Raw genomic sequence first — 16763 nt, 5'->3', positions numbered from 1 at the left:
TTTAGCCTTTGAGGTATATGAAGTAATAACTTGATTGCATTTTTTATTATCAATCACACAGCATGCAAATCTTTGTACTCAGATTGGCCAATTGTCAGCCGACAGGCAATCTTATCCACTTAACTTCAAAATCTCCTTCAATTTATGGATCTGATAGCCCAGTACTCCTGAACCGATGAGGCATGAGTGGAATTTTAAGCAAGATGTAGGATGCCTTATGCAAAATAATTCTGCTGAACCCTGTCGAATGCATTGCTAGAACAATCCAGTTGTCTGGTCCAATAACTAACATATAAACAATTGTCTTACTCAAAATGTTCAGTGTAAGGCACATTATTGAGATAAGAGTAAAGTCATCTTCGTTCCAGTCTATATTATGCACTGCCTATTGGTGAAGCTAAAATATTTCATTCTGTCATGGCACATTTGACGATGAGTCTGATCCCCAAGAAAATTATTTTTTTTGCATTTTTGCATTTTCCCTTCATTCTAAACTCATAATGATAAGTATTCCTTAGGATAAGTAGGATGCAACTCCTTCAATATTGGCTAGAAAGTCAGCAAACAGTGGACACAAATATAAAATAATGGCAAAAAATTCCAGGTATAGAAATGCGACGTCTTTTTTGCACGGTGATTACTACAATGTGGATTGCTCTGCCTGGGTGGTGGAAGCAGATTTAGTAGCCCCTTTTCTAAAGAGAATTGGATATACTTGACAATGGAAAATTTGCAGGAGCCATGAAGAATGTGGAATTAATTGGATAATCCTTTCAAAGAGCTGACAGAATGGGCCAAATGACCTTCTGTACTGAATGATTCCATACATAAAGGGTCCATAAATGAAGCAATAAAAAAATTGTTTACTTGAGTGTGTTATTGGGTTGAATTACTGAGTAAGTGACAACAAGGTAGGGTGCAAGTTTAATATGTCACTCTCTTTAGTCAGGATTTTCTCCCAGCTGATGCTAAAGACAACATCATAAATGGATGGCTTTTGCTCACCATCTAGCATCAAGCTGAAGACCAAGTCCTTCATTCACCCTTAGCACCCTGGAACAGAAATAGAAAAAAAGTGAACCTATTAGAGGGGAATGCTTTCTTTAAGAAGTGGTCTCAGCATATAAATAGAGCTGTACTGGTTGTTTTAATATGAATGAATGGTATAACATTTTACTACCAGGTAAGCAAATAGGTTGTTGAAAATAATAGTGTCTGAGAGAAATTCAGTTATTTGAAAAAATAGCTCTGATGTTTCCACTTTTGTTTAATAGTGTGAGAAAGTAATTTATCTGTCTGAGACAATAAACTATTAAGAAAGAAAAACTAGGCTGTGTCCTGTGACAGTCATAATTAGAAATAAATTGTGGGCTCTACACTGGTTATAATAATTGAGTTTTGAATATTGGGCAGAAAGGTGATTAGGCCACTGAATTTTATCACAGGAAATATGAGATATAAAATCAAAATCATATACAAGAGCCTATATGAAAAATGCTGTCTAGGCTTCGTACTCGATTCAGATGGGGTAATGAAGGTTTAGATAAGACACAATGCAGATTCACTGAAGCACCTCTCTGAAATAAAAATCTCAAGAAAGATATGAAAACTTGTGTTTTTAATTAGTACGGTGCAGATCATAGATATTAAAATGGAAGTGTTTAAAATTATGATGAACCAGGGTAGATAGAAGCAGACTGTCTCCAGTGGTTGGGGATTTAGAACAAAAAGCCAATGGAACAAGATTAAATAAGAAATGCTTCAGAAAAGAAGAAAACGTGAACTTTTTAACATGTGATGGCATGAAGCTTACTTCAGAAATTAGTGGTTGAGGCAGAAACAATTCTGGCATTTAAAGGTCAACACATAAATCCATAAAGAAGAAGTGTAAAGTGATATGGATAATTAGAACTATTTATTGCATGAAAGTTACATATCAATACCAGCCTGAATAACCTGTCTCTAGGTTTGAACAACTATATGTTTCTATGTAAGATAGTAGCTGTTGGTGCTTTATCTTTCACTTCAGGGTGAAAAGCATATATTAGTAGCCTAGGTGGATTGGTGCACTCACCCTTTCCTCCAACTTTTAACTTATTGTAACCTTATTAGTGCTCCTTTTGAAAACTCAAATTGCTTCAAATGGAATTGAATTGGTATCTTTGGATATCATCCATTAACATTTCAGCTTCAATTATTCAATCAAACACCAGTAAAATTTGTAGTTGACCACTTGCGTTAAACACACAAAAAGAATAGCCATTTCAACAGAACCTAATTTTGGGAGTTCATCGTACAGCCCTTATTCTATTATCAGCATTTAGTCCAAATGGCTGAGCATGAATAACTACTCTTTAATTCATCCAGTAAAAGGGTTTTTTCACATGTTATTGAAAAAAAGTAACTAATAATTTAATATGAATGATTTTTAGTTAATCAGCAATTGATTATCACTAAAGCTTTTATTGGATAATCATATTAATAATCATCCAGCCAGCATAAGAAAACAATGTTGTGTACCATGCAATTTTAAAGCTGGAATCTATACCTGATTTAAATATTTTTATAACTAGCTGAGTTTAACTATAATAGTATACAATATTGCTTGAACTTTACGTTAGGATTCAATTGCAAAAATACTTAGCTAGATCAATATTAAAATATACATTATAACTTAGCAATTACTGCTAGTGAAATAGGCAGCTGAACACTTAAGATGAATATTGACCTACATATTTAAAAGGGTCTGCTGAGGTAAAGGAATGTCACACCCAAAAAATATTTAACATTTATATATAATCTTTATAGAATTGGATTTATTACTAAAATATTACACACATGAACCATGACTTTTAACAAATTATTTTGCCATGGATTATTTAAGGAACCCTTTTAAACAATTGGACCTATATGTGCCAGGGTATAAGCAAATGAAACAGGATATACTGCACTATCAACTTAGGCAAGGATGTCCCCTTCATGTAGGTAATTAATTAGGTAGTGAATTTTGGCAGCTTACCAGGTTAAGTGTCACTTCTCGCAGGAGAGAGGAAAAAATGGATCAATTTGCATTATTCTTGCACACTTCCTAGCATTTGGTTAGAGTTGTCTGGCAAATACCTAGCAACTGGTTTCCAGAAACAGAATAAAGGATGAGTGAGAAATATAAGAAGTGTGAGAGGGGAACAAAAAAAATGATAGCTCCTTACAGATTTTTAAATATGATAAGAAGTTAACCAAATACTTAAAGCCTAAAGGAAAGGATTTCACAGAGAATTCTGAAACCACTGAGTAGAGATTGAATTGGAGTTTTGCATAGAAAGGCAGCTAGCTACCCTGCTGTCATAAACCCCACCGGATATATCATACCCTGAGCTAGAAAGGAATGAATAAGCATATATTTCAGTAGATTCCAACAAAGGCATGCAAACAAAGAAATAATTTTCAGTGCTGTGGTACTTGGTTATTGGCTAATAACCTCATTTCAACTTTGTTCATGCAGCCAGTCTCTTTATGCATCATAAGAGTAATCACATATTTTGTCTTCATGTGCCACATCACCAAATATGGAGCCTCTGCTCATCTGTGCAGGGTTCAAATTACTTAAATTGAATAACCTTGCTGTTAATCTACTAAAAAGCCACATAAACTTTCTAAACTCCTCTAGGCCCATGCAATTCAAAATAGTAGATAATGAATACTAATTGTAATTTTAACTTAATTGGCAAAGGGAGTTAATCTAATTTTTTTGTTGCACCACATGTTTTAATGTAGAATATATTAAATGAAAGTTTGTTGACTGATTCAATAATAACTTTCAAAAGGGACTTGGATGCAAATATGACAAGGAAAACAATATATGGTTAAGGGAAAAGACCAAATGAGTGCAGCTAATGGGATACTTCTATCAAAGGGTGAGGGAAAGAACAGTAGGCTGTATGTGCATCTCCTATGCTTTAAGACAATGAAATGTAAGACAGTTGTGCTCATGCTATGAGCCCTCTGGTTGCTATTTAGACATCCCTGATCTCTAGACTGTTTGAAACCATTTGAAATATTGTTGATGGTGCAAATTTTACTAGTCTTATTCCTTTTTCCAGAGTTGATTGGAAGCAATATAAGCTCAGGCGGCTTTACTTCATTTGGGTGTGCAAGGAAATTCAGTCCTTCCTCTGGTTTGCGGATCTGTTGTGCATTTTACATGACAAGGTAAGAATAGATGGCAATTAAACCACAGATATGTTTGCTTGTACTGTACCTGGGTAAAAACCATCAATAGAATAAGAATATGAGCTGTTTTTAAAGATTTCATTTGATGCTAGATTGAAGACTTTGAGGAGTAAAAAACTGCAGATGCTGGAAACCAGAAATAAAATCAGAATATGAAGGAAATACTCAGCAGATCTGGCAGCATCAATAGAGAGGGAAACAGAAACAGGGAAAATTTAGAAAATGGCTATGTGTTATGTTTGGATTGAACAAAATAGCTAAACTAAAATAAAATAAAAACCAATGATTTGAAAAAGGCAGGACCAATCTAAACTATCTGCTCAGTTTGTATTGTACAAAACTAGGTCTGATATTAGAGTTTTAATAACTAGTAATATAGATATTTGCTCCACTGTTAATTGGATTTCTGTAGGTTTCTTGTATTTTAGTAGGAAACGATTTTAAAATAATCATAATTTCATGTTTCTTTTGTTTTTACTCTTCATTCAGTTAAACAGATATTTTAACAGATTGCTTGCTCTGACTTTTTCAACTAGATTACTCCATTTATGGATGGCACAGTTAGTGTTTATGCTACACAGCTTCACCAACCCGGGTTTAATCCTGACCTCCTGTACTATATGTGTAGAGTTTGCATGTTCTCCCTGTGGCTGTGTGAGTTTCCCCTTGGTTCTCCAGTTTCCTTCCACATCCCAAAGATGTGTTGTTTTGTTGGTTAATTGACGGCTGTAAATTACCCTGATTGCAGGGGAATCAGGTAGAGTTAGTGGGCATGTGAAAGAAAATAGCTCATAGGGAAATTAACTGGGGGAATGGGACCGCCAGGAATGCTCTGAGAGCCGGTGTAGCTCGATGAGCTGAATGGTCTCCATTTATAATGTTAGGAAATATGAGAAATAAAGAATATGACAAAATATAGCATGTAATCACATTACTCCTGAAATAAATCTAATCTGTCAACAAATACAAGTTAGATGAAATCTTGTTCAATGTAATCATGGTGAATAGATAAGGGTTTGCTCATTGCCCTTTTTTTTCTGAGAGACCATGATACAAATTCAGCCTGAAATGATGGCCACCATTCTCAGGCAATGGCAAGGGAATTGGCTGAAGGAGCCTGAGACCAGTTTATGGAAGAGCAGAGGCACAGAGAAAGCAGAACACATTTGTTACAAACAGTTCACACTCAATATTTCAGGAACAGCTTCTTCCCCTCCTCCATCAGATTTCTGAACTGTCCATGAACACTACCCCGTGATTCCTCTTTTGCACTATTTATTTATTTTTGTAACTTACAGTAATTTTTATGTCTTGCTCTGTACTGCTGCCGCAAAAGAACAAATTTCACGACATATGTCAGTGATAATAAACCTGATTCTGATTCTTTTGATATTCATTGGTAGATCATCAGGACCTAGATTTCCACAAATATTTTTGCTGGCTAAAAGGAATCAAAAAATGCTGAATCTGTGCACTGGTAGAGCAACAGGAGATGGCAATCTATCAATGTCGGTGGGCATTTGAAGATTCTCAAATGGTTTTTAAGGCGAGGTTTGGGGATCTGGGCTGCATCACCAGCTTTAGGTAGCACAGTTGCCTGGATTTTTATCACTTAGCAATCGTTTGATGTGTCATTGAGGAGCTTTGTGGTTTTCCAGGTTATTCAGCTAAACCTGCTTAAAAGGAAGGGAATTTGTTTGGAACTTTACTAATCTTCTTAGTTGATTTTGACCGAGCCATTTTTCAATTTTTAGCTATGGCAAGAGAACCGTCCAGACTACTTGAACATCCAGCTGTATCTCAGCCAAACAGATGGGTTGCAGGTAATTTAAATTTGTTAGCTCCCGCATGTTTATACTGTTCTGATTAATTCCATTGTATCATTTCTCAATTAAAATTCATCAGTCTTGATTTTTAAAGGAATTTACCAAGTATTTTTATCATCATAAATTCAGTTCTATTTACAACCAATTACTTATGTTTTATTATGTTCATTACTTTTAATCATTGCAGGATGCCAAAGAAAAGTCAATGTTAAATACCAATTTCTTGCTTAAAAAGATTGTACATTTAGAGAGTAATTAATACATATTTTCAAGGGCATTTTCTTCCCGGTTTGATATCATCCAAAAGAGTTTTTCAGATGTCTGGGTGTTCTCAGGTCAGGAGCAAAGAAAGGTCCCATAGATTATTCTGCTTGTCATTTTCACTCTGAGTATGTTTCACTCTATTGCTCGTCAGTGCCAAAAAATGAGTTTGTTGAATGTAGATTGAAACTCTGTGTTCATTAAGCCTCTCTCCACCCACTCCTCCCTCCCCCAACCCACTAAACCAAAAATAGCAAAACTCTCTAAGAAGCTGCAGTTGTTTACTTTCCTGTTATTCTGAATGGAAGTTTCTGCTCAGATGGAATTCCCAGTGGAAGTGATATCTGATCATGTAAGTCTCAAAGAATGCAAAGACAAAAAAATCTTTAAGAATGGCAGAATTGAAGCAATATCTTAACTTAACTCCTAACAGCTTCACTCTAAACCTCTGGGAATAAAATGCCTGTTTTTATAAACCCCTCCTCCTCTCTTTACACTGGCTACCCTCACTCTCCACTCTCAGTCCTGATGCAGGGTCTCAGCCCAAAACATCGACAATTCCTTTACTCCCACAGATGCTGCATAGACCATGGAGTTCCTCCAGCAGTTTAGATTTTGTGTCTGTTCCTATAATCTCAATTCATAAATTAGCTGCTGGAGTAAATCTACACTATACAACCTTCAAGACCTTTTTACTCAAAATACCTCAGGTGTGGAATAAATGGACTTTGTATAGGCGGAACATAAGTCCTGTCCTATATAGATAATGGCCAAGATTCCATTTATTATTTTCTATCTTGGTCCATCCACATGATTGTAGCATCCACTAAATCTTTGGACCTATCATTATTTCTTACTTTTCACCATTCATGAAATGCTCTCTTCTTTCTGGTATAAAGTGGATGAACTCATAGATGCTTCAACTGAAATCACTATAATCCATCTTCCACAACTTTGTCTATGTGGTAAACTTAAATATGTGTTTTTCTATTCCCTTTTCCAAGCACCATAGTTTTATAATCCAAAAAATATTTGTGGACCCTGTGCAGATCTTCCCAGGACACCACTGATCACATTCTGGCACTTTGAATGCCTATGTTTTGTTCTTGCCACTTAACTGCATTCTATTGTGATTTGCCATCAGCTCCTTGAGCTTCAAATGTCTTTTATGAAGAACTTTATCAAATATATTTTCTCCCTTGCAAATGCATATTTATTGTCTTTCTGATCAGCTGAATATTTTCAAGGCATTCTGTCACTTCATCCTCAATTATAGACTCTAATAACTTGTGACAACAGATGTTAGCTTCTAGTTTTCTTCTCTTGCCTCTCTTAAATAGTGGAGTGACAGACCTTTTTCCAATCTAAAGGAATGGTTTGCAAATCAAGGGAAATTAAAAAGACTATAATAAAAACATCTGTCATGTTCTCACTTATTTTAAAAACCTGGAAAGGGATCATCTGGACTTTGTGGTGAACATATTCTTCTGAACTGTTATTTTGCTGACACTTGTCTGGCATGCTGTCTCCTGCTTCCATTGTAAATACCTTAGCAATTATTCAATGTTTCTGCCAAGTCCTTTTTTTTCCAGTTGCAAAGTATCCACTTTGCTCTTGCCTTCTCTCTTTCTCCATGTATAAATGTGAAGAGTTTGTGCTGACTTTAAAAACCTTTTGCTAGTTTCATTTCTTAGTCCTTTGTTGTACCTTGTGTTATCTACTTCTGTATCTTTTGTTGTACTGAATATTTCACACAGTGCCAGGATCTATTCAGTTTTTTTTTGCCTTTTCATATGCATTTACTTTTAGTTTTATAGTCTGGCATCTGAGGATTAGGTGGGGGGTGGGGGGGGGTTGGTGGTAGTTGCCAGTTAGTCAAATATGGTTGGACAAGAGTTAAATATGATTTTAAACAAGAGTTGAATATGAATAATACTGGTTATCGAATAAGGGAAATGGAATATAGTTTTCTGCAGTACTCACAACTGAATTGGTAGTTAGCATTTACCCAATGGGCAAAAACATAGATTCAAGCATTATGCAGCAGCAGGGGATGCCTGGTTACCCCCTCAGTGCTGCCTCGATGTTGGCCCAGGTGCTCCCTCAGTGCTGTGTCATTGTCGGTCTGTGTGCTCTTCCGACACTGTCCCGATGTTAGTCCAGGCACATCCGCAGTGCTGCAGTCAGCCTGGGTGCTCCTGTGACGCTATTCCGATTTTTTTTTTACCCCAGGTGCTCCCTCTGAAGTGCCAGTTACTGGAGATTGCCAATTGGTGAAGAGACATATAGCTGAGCTTTTACTGTATATTGCTTCTTGCCTCTATTCACCCTTGTATTTATTTTGTTAAATATATCCCCTTAGATACATAATGAAGCTTTATACAACATTAGATCATTTTTGAACACTTCCCACAGTTCTAACATTTTATTCAACACCACCAGTTTACATAGAACATTGGTTTCATCACATAGAAGACAGGCTTACCTAAATCTAGAATTTTATCACCTGCATGGTATTCTTTCCTTCCTTGCATCATTTAACTTGATCATTTTTGTTTGCTTTTAGACGAATAGTCCTGCACAGCTAACTGTTAAACTGTCTCATTACTAGCTTAAATGTGTCCTACCTCCTTACTGATTCTGTGCATTTTGCTACAGGAAACCAATGTACACTCAATATCGTTCTGTCAGAAGCCTCCCATATACTGTATGTTAGAGGTGATGATTGATTAAAATCTGATCAGATGCTGTCATAGCTTGGAGGGACATACGGCAATTGTGGCTTCCCATCACTTCCTCGCACAGACTGGGATGAATTTAGAACTTTCCTGGTCAATGTGGCTGCATTAAAAATATTGGCAAAATATAACTTATATTTGAAATTAAGAGTTAAGAATTTAATTAAGGGAGAAAGAGATTGTATTATGGCAGTGCTGAATGCAAAATGATTGCTTGGTGGGGGACACCGGAGATAGGGTTTCCTTGGCTAGGCTGTGATCAAGAGATTGGGTAAGCAATGGGTGCAGTTGGAGTCATTTGGAGAGATAATTGTGAGGCCTGAAGACATCAATAGCAAGCAAGTATTGGAGGGGTCACCAGCAAAGGAAGCCTAAAGACAGCTCTATCTGGAAGAAATTGGCTTTCTTGAACTCCTGGGTAGGAACCTAGTTAAAGATGAGCCTTTTCTATAACTCTGAAACTGACCTCAACACACCAGTTAATATCTGCTTTATTGTTTTCATTGTGCAGAGCAGACCCCACCAGTAGGAAACAATTTTCCATAAGCAATACCAAAATGAGCCTGGTTTGCAGTTACTACGTGTGATAAATAGTTTCCATCGTGGAGGACCTTGAGGACCTGCATATAATACTCAGTATTGCACTAGCAGCACAGGAAATACCCAATTGTGTTTCATGATTATGATTTTCCTTTTAAGCAATTTCCATCTTGTGATGCGACAGAACATTGTGGCCCATTAATTTTTCACAGCTCACAAAAGTGTGGTAAATTGATGGTGCATGGCAGCCAAAGAATTTTTTTTTCAAGTTCTGCTGAGGCAAAATTCTGTTGTGCATGAAGCACTATGTGCCACGTTCAAGAAAATAGGCCTTGCATGGTTAGCACACTCAAGGTCTTTACTCTTTACACTCCGCCCTTTTGCATCAATCTGAAGAAAACGAGTACATTGTGAGTCTAGGTTATTGGTGGAATAGTGGTGACGTTGGAGACTGGGTTGAGGCGGGAAATGAGTTTTAGACATCATTTGGGGAGGGTGATCAGGACCTAGTGATTCATATGGTGATTTGTGGTGGGTGAGAAGGAGTGAGGTGATCACCTGATGAGGCAGAGATCATCCTCGTGATCGTGTTCAGAGTGGGAGCCAGTATCAGGAGAGTTGCTGTGGGTTTTTAAGTTAAAGTGGATCTACCTGTGGTGTATTCCCAGCTCCACACTCCACAACTTATGACCTTCACTAATGACTATATGGGCCTCACATGAGACATCCAGATCAGTTTCTGCATAAGTAGTACATGCTATCTATGTGCTAAACCTTTAAATTTCTAAGCCTGTGAATTGCTGCATCTCTGTCTTTATCTGTAAATCATTAAATTATGACCAGAGGTATTGCATTTCCATTTATGAAGTCTATGTTCTGAAATAAATGTGATGAAGCATTCAGTTAGCATACTGTGCTAGGATGTGTAAAGGTGGCACATGGTTGCATAAATAACTATCGGACTGCATGTTAGAAATATGAAGTTAAAAGATAGCTGAGAGAATGCACAGCATTTGTTTCAGCATCAGAAGGAGAAAGACAAGTAAACTTGTTTGGGGTGAAAACCAATACTTTCTACGCGTGGACTACATTTTATTTACTTGTCTCTAGCTATCCGAAAAAGTAATGATAGCTTAATACTTTGAGTCAGACCCCTCAATAGGATTGGTGAAAAATCTAACCAAAAATATTAACTGGACTTTTTTCCCTTCAGATATTGATTCGCCTATATGTATCATTAGTATTTACTACTTCATGAATACTCTTCCTTGATTCATGAAACATAAGAACACAAGAACCTCCTTCACCTGTTAAATCTGTTCTCTCCTTCAATCAGATGATGAGTAATCTGTGTCACAACTCCATTGACTCATTTTGCTTCAAGTGCCTTGATTCCCTTGGATAACACAAGTCTTTTATTCTGAGGCATGAAGATTCCAGTTGGGCCACAAGGTTCAGTTTTCTGTTCTCTGTTGAAAAAAGTACTTCTGGAATTCACTCCAAGATGGTTTAATTAATTGTAAACTTACCACTCTGTTAAATATTGCTTGCAAAATGCTTATACAGTAGGTGTGCAAGCTTATTTTGCCCAGTTTTTAAACATCTGTTTAGTACAATCATTGCCTGTATCTGTGTACTTGTTCTGGATCCCATGTACTGGAAAAAAAAATTTCTTTCGATCTAATCTGTCAAATTGCTTTATCATTTTATACATCATTTTAGATTACTACTTATCCTTCAAAATGCATACTAATTCAAGGATGTTTATACAATCTGTTCTCAACATTTAGCCCTATAAGCCCTGGTGTAAATCTGGTGTAACTCCACTTTACTCATTTCAATGTAAATATATCTTACCTAAGGTTTGATAACAAAACCAAATGGAGCCCCCCCACTGAGGCTCTGCAAAACTAAAGCATTTCTCCTGAACTTTGGAATTCCAGGTGCATTCAGGTAAATGCCAATATTCCATTATTCTGCCCATCACCTTTCTGTATCAGTGCATTAACCTGTGATGATTTTTATGTGTGGACTAACCTCACAATCTCTCACTGTTCAGAAAATATTCCAATGTGACTTTCTCAGATAAAGTGTTTGATTCTAATACTCCCATTTTACATTTCAACAGTGAAAGTTTTGCCAACAAATACATCCTCTCTCTAACCCTCTGTAATTATATTTCCCCTTCCACTTAAATTACTGGTAATCTATAATCTTGGATATGCAGCCCTCTATTCCTGGATCCAAGTCACCATTCTATATTGTGAAATCAGAGGCCGAATCAGATCTTACTGGAAACATTATTTGCAACACATTGCAAATTTGAGACAAAGCTTTTAAATCTATCGCCCAACCAATTATTACCCCATGTCATATTGCATCATATTCTGTACATTTAATAATATCTTGTGCACGGACTTCTAGAAGTCCATATTTATCCACTAAAATATTCTTAAAGAAAAATATTCTCAAGTTCTCAAAATATTCAAGTATGTTAGTCAACAAACCTGTGACAACTGTCTTTAATTAGATGAAAATTGTACAACCCAATTACTCTGTCTCTAATCATAGATCCTATAATTACTCATAGTGAAGTGAAGTTGTCAGGCCTTTAGTTGCCTTGGTCTCTTCCATCCATTCTTAAATATTAGCGAAATTTGCAATTTTCTTAATTTGCATATTATTTATTGGCATGAATCTTTTTGACCGGAGTTAGCAGTTCCAATCGTACCTCCTGGCTTTCAGCTATCCAGATCCCACTAAGTCTCTGAGTCTTGTGTAAGGGCAGCCAATTACAGAACTCCAATACTGAGTGACGGATGTTGGCACCTCCATCTCTACGTGGAATCCTGTGGCTGAAATCTCTCTTGTTGGTATTCCCCAACATTACAATGAGGGGACCTTATTTATTTGAATGAGGATTTCTGGCTTCAAGTTGAGGAGGGTAAAACTGCATTATTTCATTCTAATTGTTTTTCTTCGTATTTTAATGTGTTTTAATTATTTTAATTGTTGTATTTCGTTTAAATTATTTATTAGTTTTAAAATTACAGTCTCTGTTTTAACAGAAGATTCTGCCCCTCTTGTTAAAGGCGTAAGCCAATTCCAGAGGTGGGGCCTTAGTGGGAGGTCAGCTAAAGCTAACCTGCTGTTAAGGCCTCACCACACTTTGCCATCAAACCTCCAGATGTGGAGTTTCAGCAAGTTCAGCCCCCTGTATTTGAACCTGGTAAGTGCAGGCCAGAAAGCAGCAAAGCAGGGCAAAAACAAGGGGGGTTGGTTGAATCCTGCAGGATCCAGCCTGTTGAGACACAACAAATGGAACTTGACTCTTATGCCTATCAAAGTCAGTCTGTCTCTGATCTTTGGATGAAGGAAATTCATAAATATGATTGGTTTTAGTATAAGTAACACACAATGTCTCTCCATGGAACCTGTAACAACTAAACATGACCAGGATACATCTACTTTGAGTGAACTGCGACCGAAACACATTGAGCTGAGCATTATTCCACTGATTGTCTGTGACCAGTAACACAAGATGAAACATCTACAGAAAGTGAAAGATGTAGGGTGGGAGTGGGGCCAGGGGATAGCCAGGATAAAAGGGGGTGGAGTGTATTTCAGCCTAACACATTGCAAAATGTGGAACAGCCATGAAATAATCCACATGATCTTTAATCATGGCAAGAAACAAAATGCAATGAAACAGCAGGATGGCAACATGGTTTTGAAGTGTTAATGTTGTTCATTTAGTTTTGAAAGTCCATATCACTTTTCAGTTATTTGTTTTGATTAATGTACTTCCTATTTTATCATTTTCTGTAGAACTTAAATGCAGAAAAATATCAAGTGCTGAACTCCAGGCTTATTATTGGAAAGCCTCGCTTGAAATTTCTGTTTGGTGAAATAGCCAAGTGCAATAGACAGTGAGTAAACATTGAGTTTTTGGATGTCTATTTTCTGCACTGTGTCATGTTTTCACTCAGTGGCCTTACTGCAGACCGTATGGTACTGCTTGTTAGTACAGATAACAGCACCTTATGGAACATTGCAGAGGAATTTGAACCATGTTCTATTTGGGTGGGTGGCTATTGTTGGGCAGTCTAGACCAATATGGTTTTATCAAAATGCTAGCTTGGGCAATAAGGGTATACGCATTTGTTGCTGGAACGTTTGGGGTCTACATTCAGCTTTTGATGAAGGGTACATATTTGTGAATCCCATATATTTAATACTAAAGGCTTAAAGACATGAGAAGTCCCATTTAGTATGTTGAGTTTGTTGAAGCATTCAGTTGAATCACGGTTGACTTGTATCTCAAACTCCAAACTCCAAGGCGGAGTACAAGGTTAATGGCATGATTCTGGGTAGTGTGGAGGAGCAGAGGGATCTGGGGGTTCATATCCACAGATCCCTGAAAGTTGCCTCACAGGTGGATAGGGTACTTAAGAAAGCTTATGGGATGTTAGCTTTCATAAGTTGTGGGATCGAGTTTAAGAGCTGCGAGGTAATGATGCAGCTCTACAAAACTCTGATTAGACCACACTTAGAGTACTGTGTCCAGTTCTGGTCACCTCATTATAGGAAGGATGTGGAAACATTGGAAAAGGTGCAGAGGAGATTTAACAGGATGCTGCCTGGTTTGGAGAGTATGGATTATGAGGAGAGACTAAGGGAGCTAGGGCTTTACTCTTTGGAGAGAAGGAGCATGAGAGGAGACATGATAGAGGTATACAAAATATTAAGAGGAATAGATAGAGTAGACAGCCAGCGCCTCTTTCCCAATGCTCAATACAAGAGGGCATGGCTTTAAAGTAATGGGTGGGAAGTTCAAGGGAGATATCAGAGGGAGGTTTTTTCCCCAGAGAGTGGCATGGAATGTGCTGCCTAGGGTAGTGGTGGAGGCAGGTACGTTGGTCAAGTTCAAGAGATTGTTAGATAAGCATATGGAGGAATTTAAAATAGAGGGATATGTGGGAGGAAGGGGTTAGATAGTCTTAGGCGTGGTTTAAAAGTCAGTACAACATGGTGGGCTGAAGGGCCTGTATTGTGCTGTATTGTTCTATGGTTCTATCTCAGTTCCTTTAATCACTTCAGATCCATACCAAATTAAAATCTATCTGCTAGAAATTCAGGCATAATTTAAGATTTCACTTCAAATTATATAAAATCCTTGAAGAGCTAACAGTGGTATGTGTCCTGTTTATTTCTTCCCTTGGACCTCAAATTAATTTTTAATAACTTTCTTGGTGGCAGAATCCTTAAAGAAGCACACGTGGGATGTGTAGTTTGTCAAAAAGTGGTTACTTTGATGATTTATTTGAATGTCAACATATGCTAAGTGCAACCATTTTGGTTTGAGAAGGGTATCCACCTTTAAACTTATAATTATCATAATAAATATGCTGCCCCTGATATTATGTTGTGAGATAACTGCATATCTACTGTCACTTTGGGGGCATTATTTTAGCAGTGGCATTGACCCATTTAGAGTAAATAAACTAAAATGATAGAGGGTAGTAACAAAGGTAATTGCGTGTGGACCGAGGATAGGTTGAGTATAGGCACACAAACATCAACATAAGTATGTCTGGGAGGGGATAGATTTTACTTTTTATTGCTTTCTGGCAAACTGGTGGGAGCAGATCACCTCACTGCAATTTGCAATTCACAGTGAACTTTGGAAAGCTTCTCTCATCTGCAAAATACCATGCATTTAAAGGAAATGTTTATCCTAAAATAAAGTTTCAGGAATCTGGTCCCGCCTTAGCTGAAGGATGGTTTCTTGACTTGAACTAATGGGTGATAATGTAAAATGGCCCATATGATGTATCGTCCAATAATACTAAACAATTGATATTATTTTCTACATGTGGCGGTCTGAGAAGAGTTCAATATAACACCACTGTTTTTCTCCCTTTCTGACAGAAAGTGCGTTGGTGTTTTTTGCTGTGGACCCAGGAAACTCTCCAAAGAGCTTCACGATCTCAGCAACAAAACTAGCTCACATGGAACAAAATTTGAGTACAACAAAGAATCATTCTCTTGAAAACTACTAAGGAATATGTTCAGCCATAAAAAAAAAAACTTGGAAGTGCAATTATTTTTTGTTAATATGGTGGTCAGCAGGATTGGCCTTAGACAATCTCCAGACACCAAAGAGTGAATCATTGAATGCATACTAATACAGCAATTGATGAGGTGCAGGTAGAACTTTGTTTATTGGATTGTCAAAATCAGGTTATGATCAACTGACACATTTTTGTAATCTTTGGGTAAAGCTGGATATCTTGTTTTTATAATGACACTTGTGATTTTTATTGCAGTTTTAGTAAATCTATTTCTTATAAGGGAATTTACATGGACAGAGACAGAAATTGTTCAGTGTCATACATTGATGCTTTTAAGGCTTCAGAACACCCATTAGTTTCCTGTACCTACATCGTGTACTATGCTGCAGCTGACATTGAAGCTAACGGCCATGTCTCCTTTCTACTCCCAGCTCTGCATGTTAAAGCATATTCCTTGTATGGTATTAGAATATTTGTGTTTTTCTGCACACAATCCACATAAACTTGACCATAACAATACATTTGCATTTCGGTTTGATTGCCTTCTATTATTGAATCGTGTCTCCATAACTCATCCTTCATGCAGAATAATTGCAGAGAGGCTATTGATTTAGTTCCATTTAGAGGAGGATGCATGTTAAGTTGGAGAGTTTTTTTAATTATTAAATAAATGTTAAGTACTGAGCCGGTGGTAAATGTCGTATAACCTTTACTCCTCTAATTTCTTTACATCACATGCATGATCTATAATAGAGTGATTTTAGTATCTGCAGAAATGCTTAAAACAGGTAAAAATATTGCAGAAGCAAAATGATCTTATGGTGCTGCACTTTAATGTACTTACACCCTGAGCAAGGCAATGTGAAATTTCAGAGATTCCTTACCTCAGCTGATTGCTATATATAAAGAAATAAAAATCTTAATATCTAGAAGATCAAGTTAGCTTTTTGTACTCAATATACATTTGATTAGGATAGATATAAATCTTAAAGGGGTTTTTATAACAAGCCTCTTGGAGGGGGAGTGAAGAAATATTGAGCTTCAGAAAAAATACTGAGAACAAAAAAAAATTGGAAATAGAGGAATTGTTAAAT

General features: G+C 36.9%; 1 protein-coding gene across 2 annotated transcripts in view; it reads left to right on the top strand.

Moving 5' to 3' along the window:
• Positions 1-16170, top strand: part of LOC127575938 (NADPH oxidase 4) — a 119938-nt gene extending 103768 nt beyond the window's left edge. For both annotated transcript variants that reach the window (XM_052026200.1, XM_052026201.1), the window contains 4 exons: positions 4101-4209; positions 5985-6053; positions 13424-13524; positions 15527-16170. In XM_052026200.1, the coding sequence (XP_051882160.1) occupies positions 4101-4209; positions 5985-6053; positions 13424-13524; positions 15527-15647 (400 nt within the window). In that variant the 3' untranslated portion in view covers positions 15648-16170. The remainder of the gene's footprint in view (positions 1-4100; positions 4210-5984; positions 6054-13423; positions 13525-15526) is intronic.
• Positions 16171-16763: the final 593 nt, after the last annotated feature.

This window comes from Pristis pectinata, chromosome 11 (genome assembly GCF_009764475.1).
Source record: "Pristis pectinata isolate sPriPec2 chromosome 11, sPriPec2.1.pri, whole genome shotgun sequence".
NCBI lineage: Eukaryota > Metazoa > Chordata > Chondrichthyes > Rhinopristiformes > Pristidae > Pristis > Pristis pectinata.
This window is presented reverse-complemented; position numbering and strand designations above follow the sequence as displayed.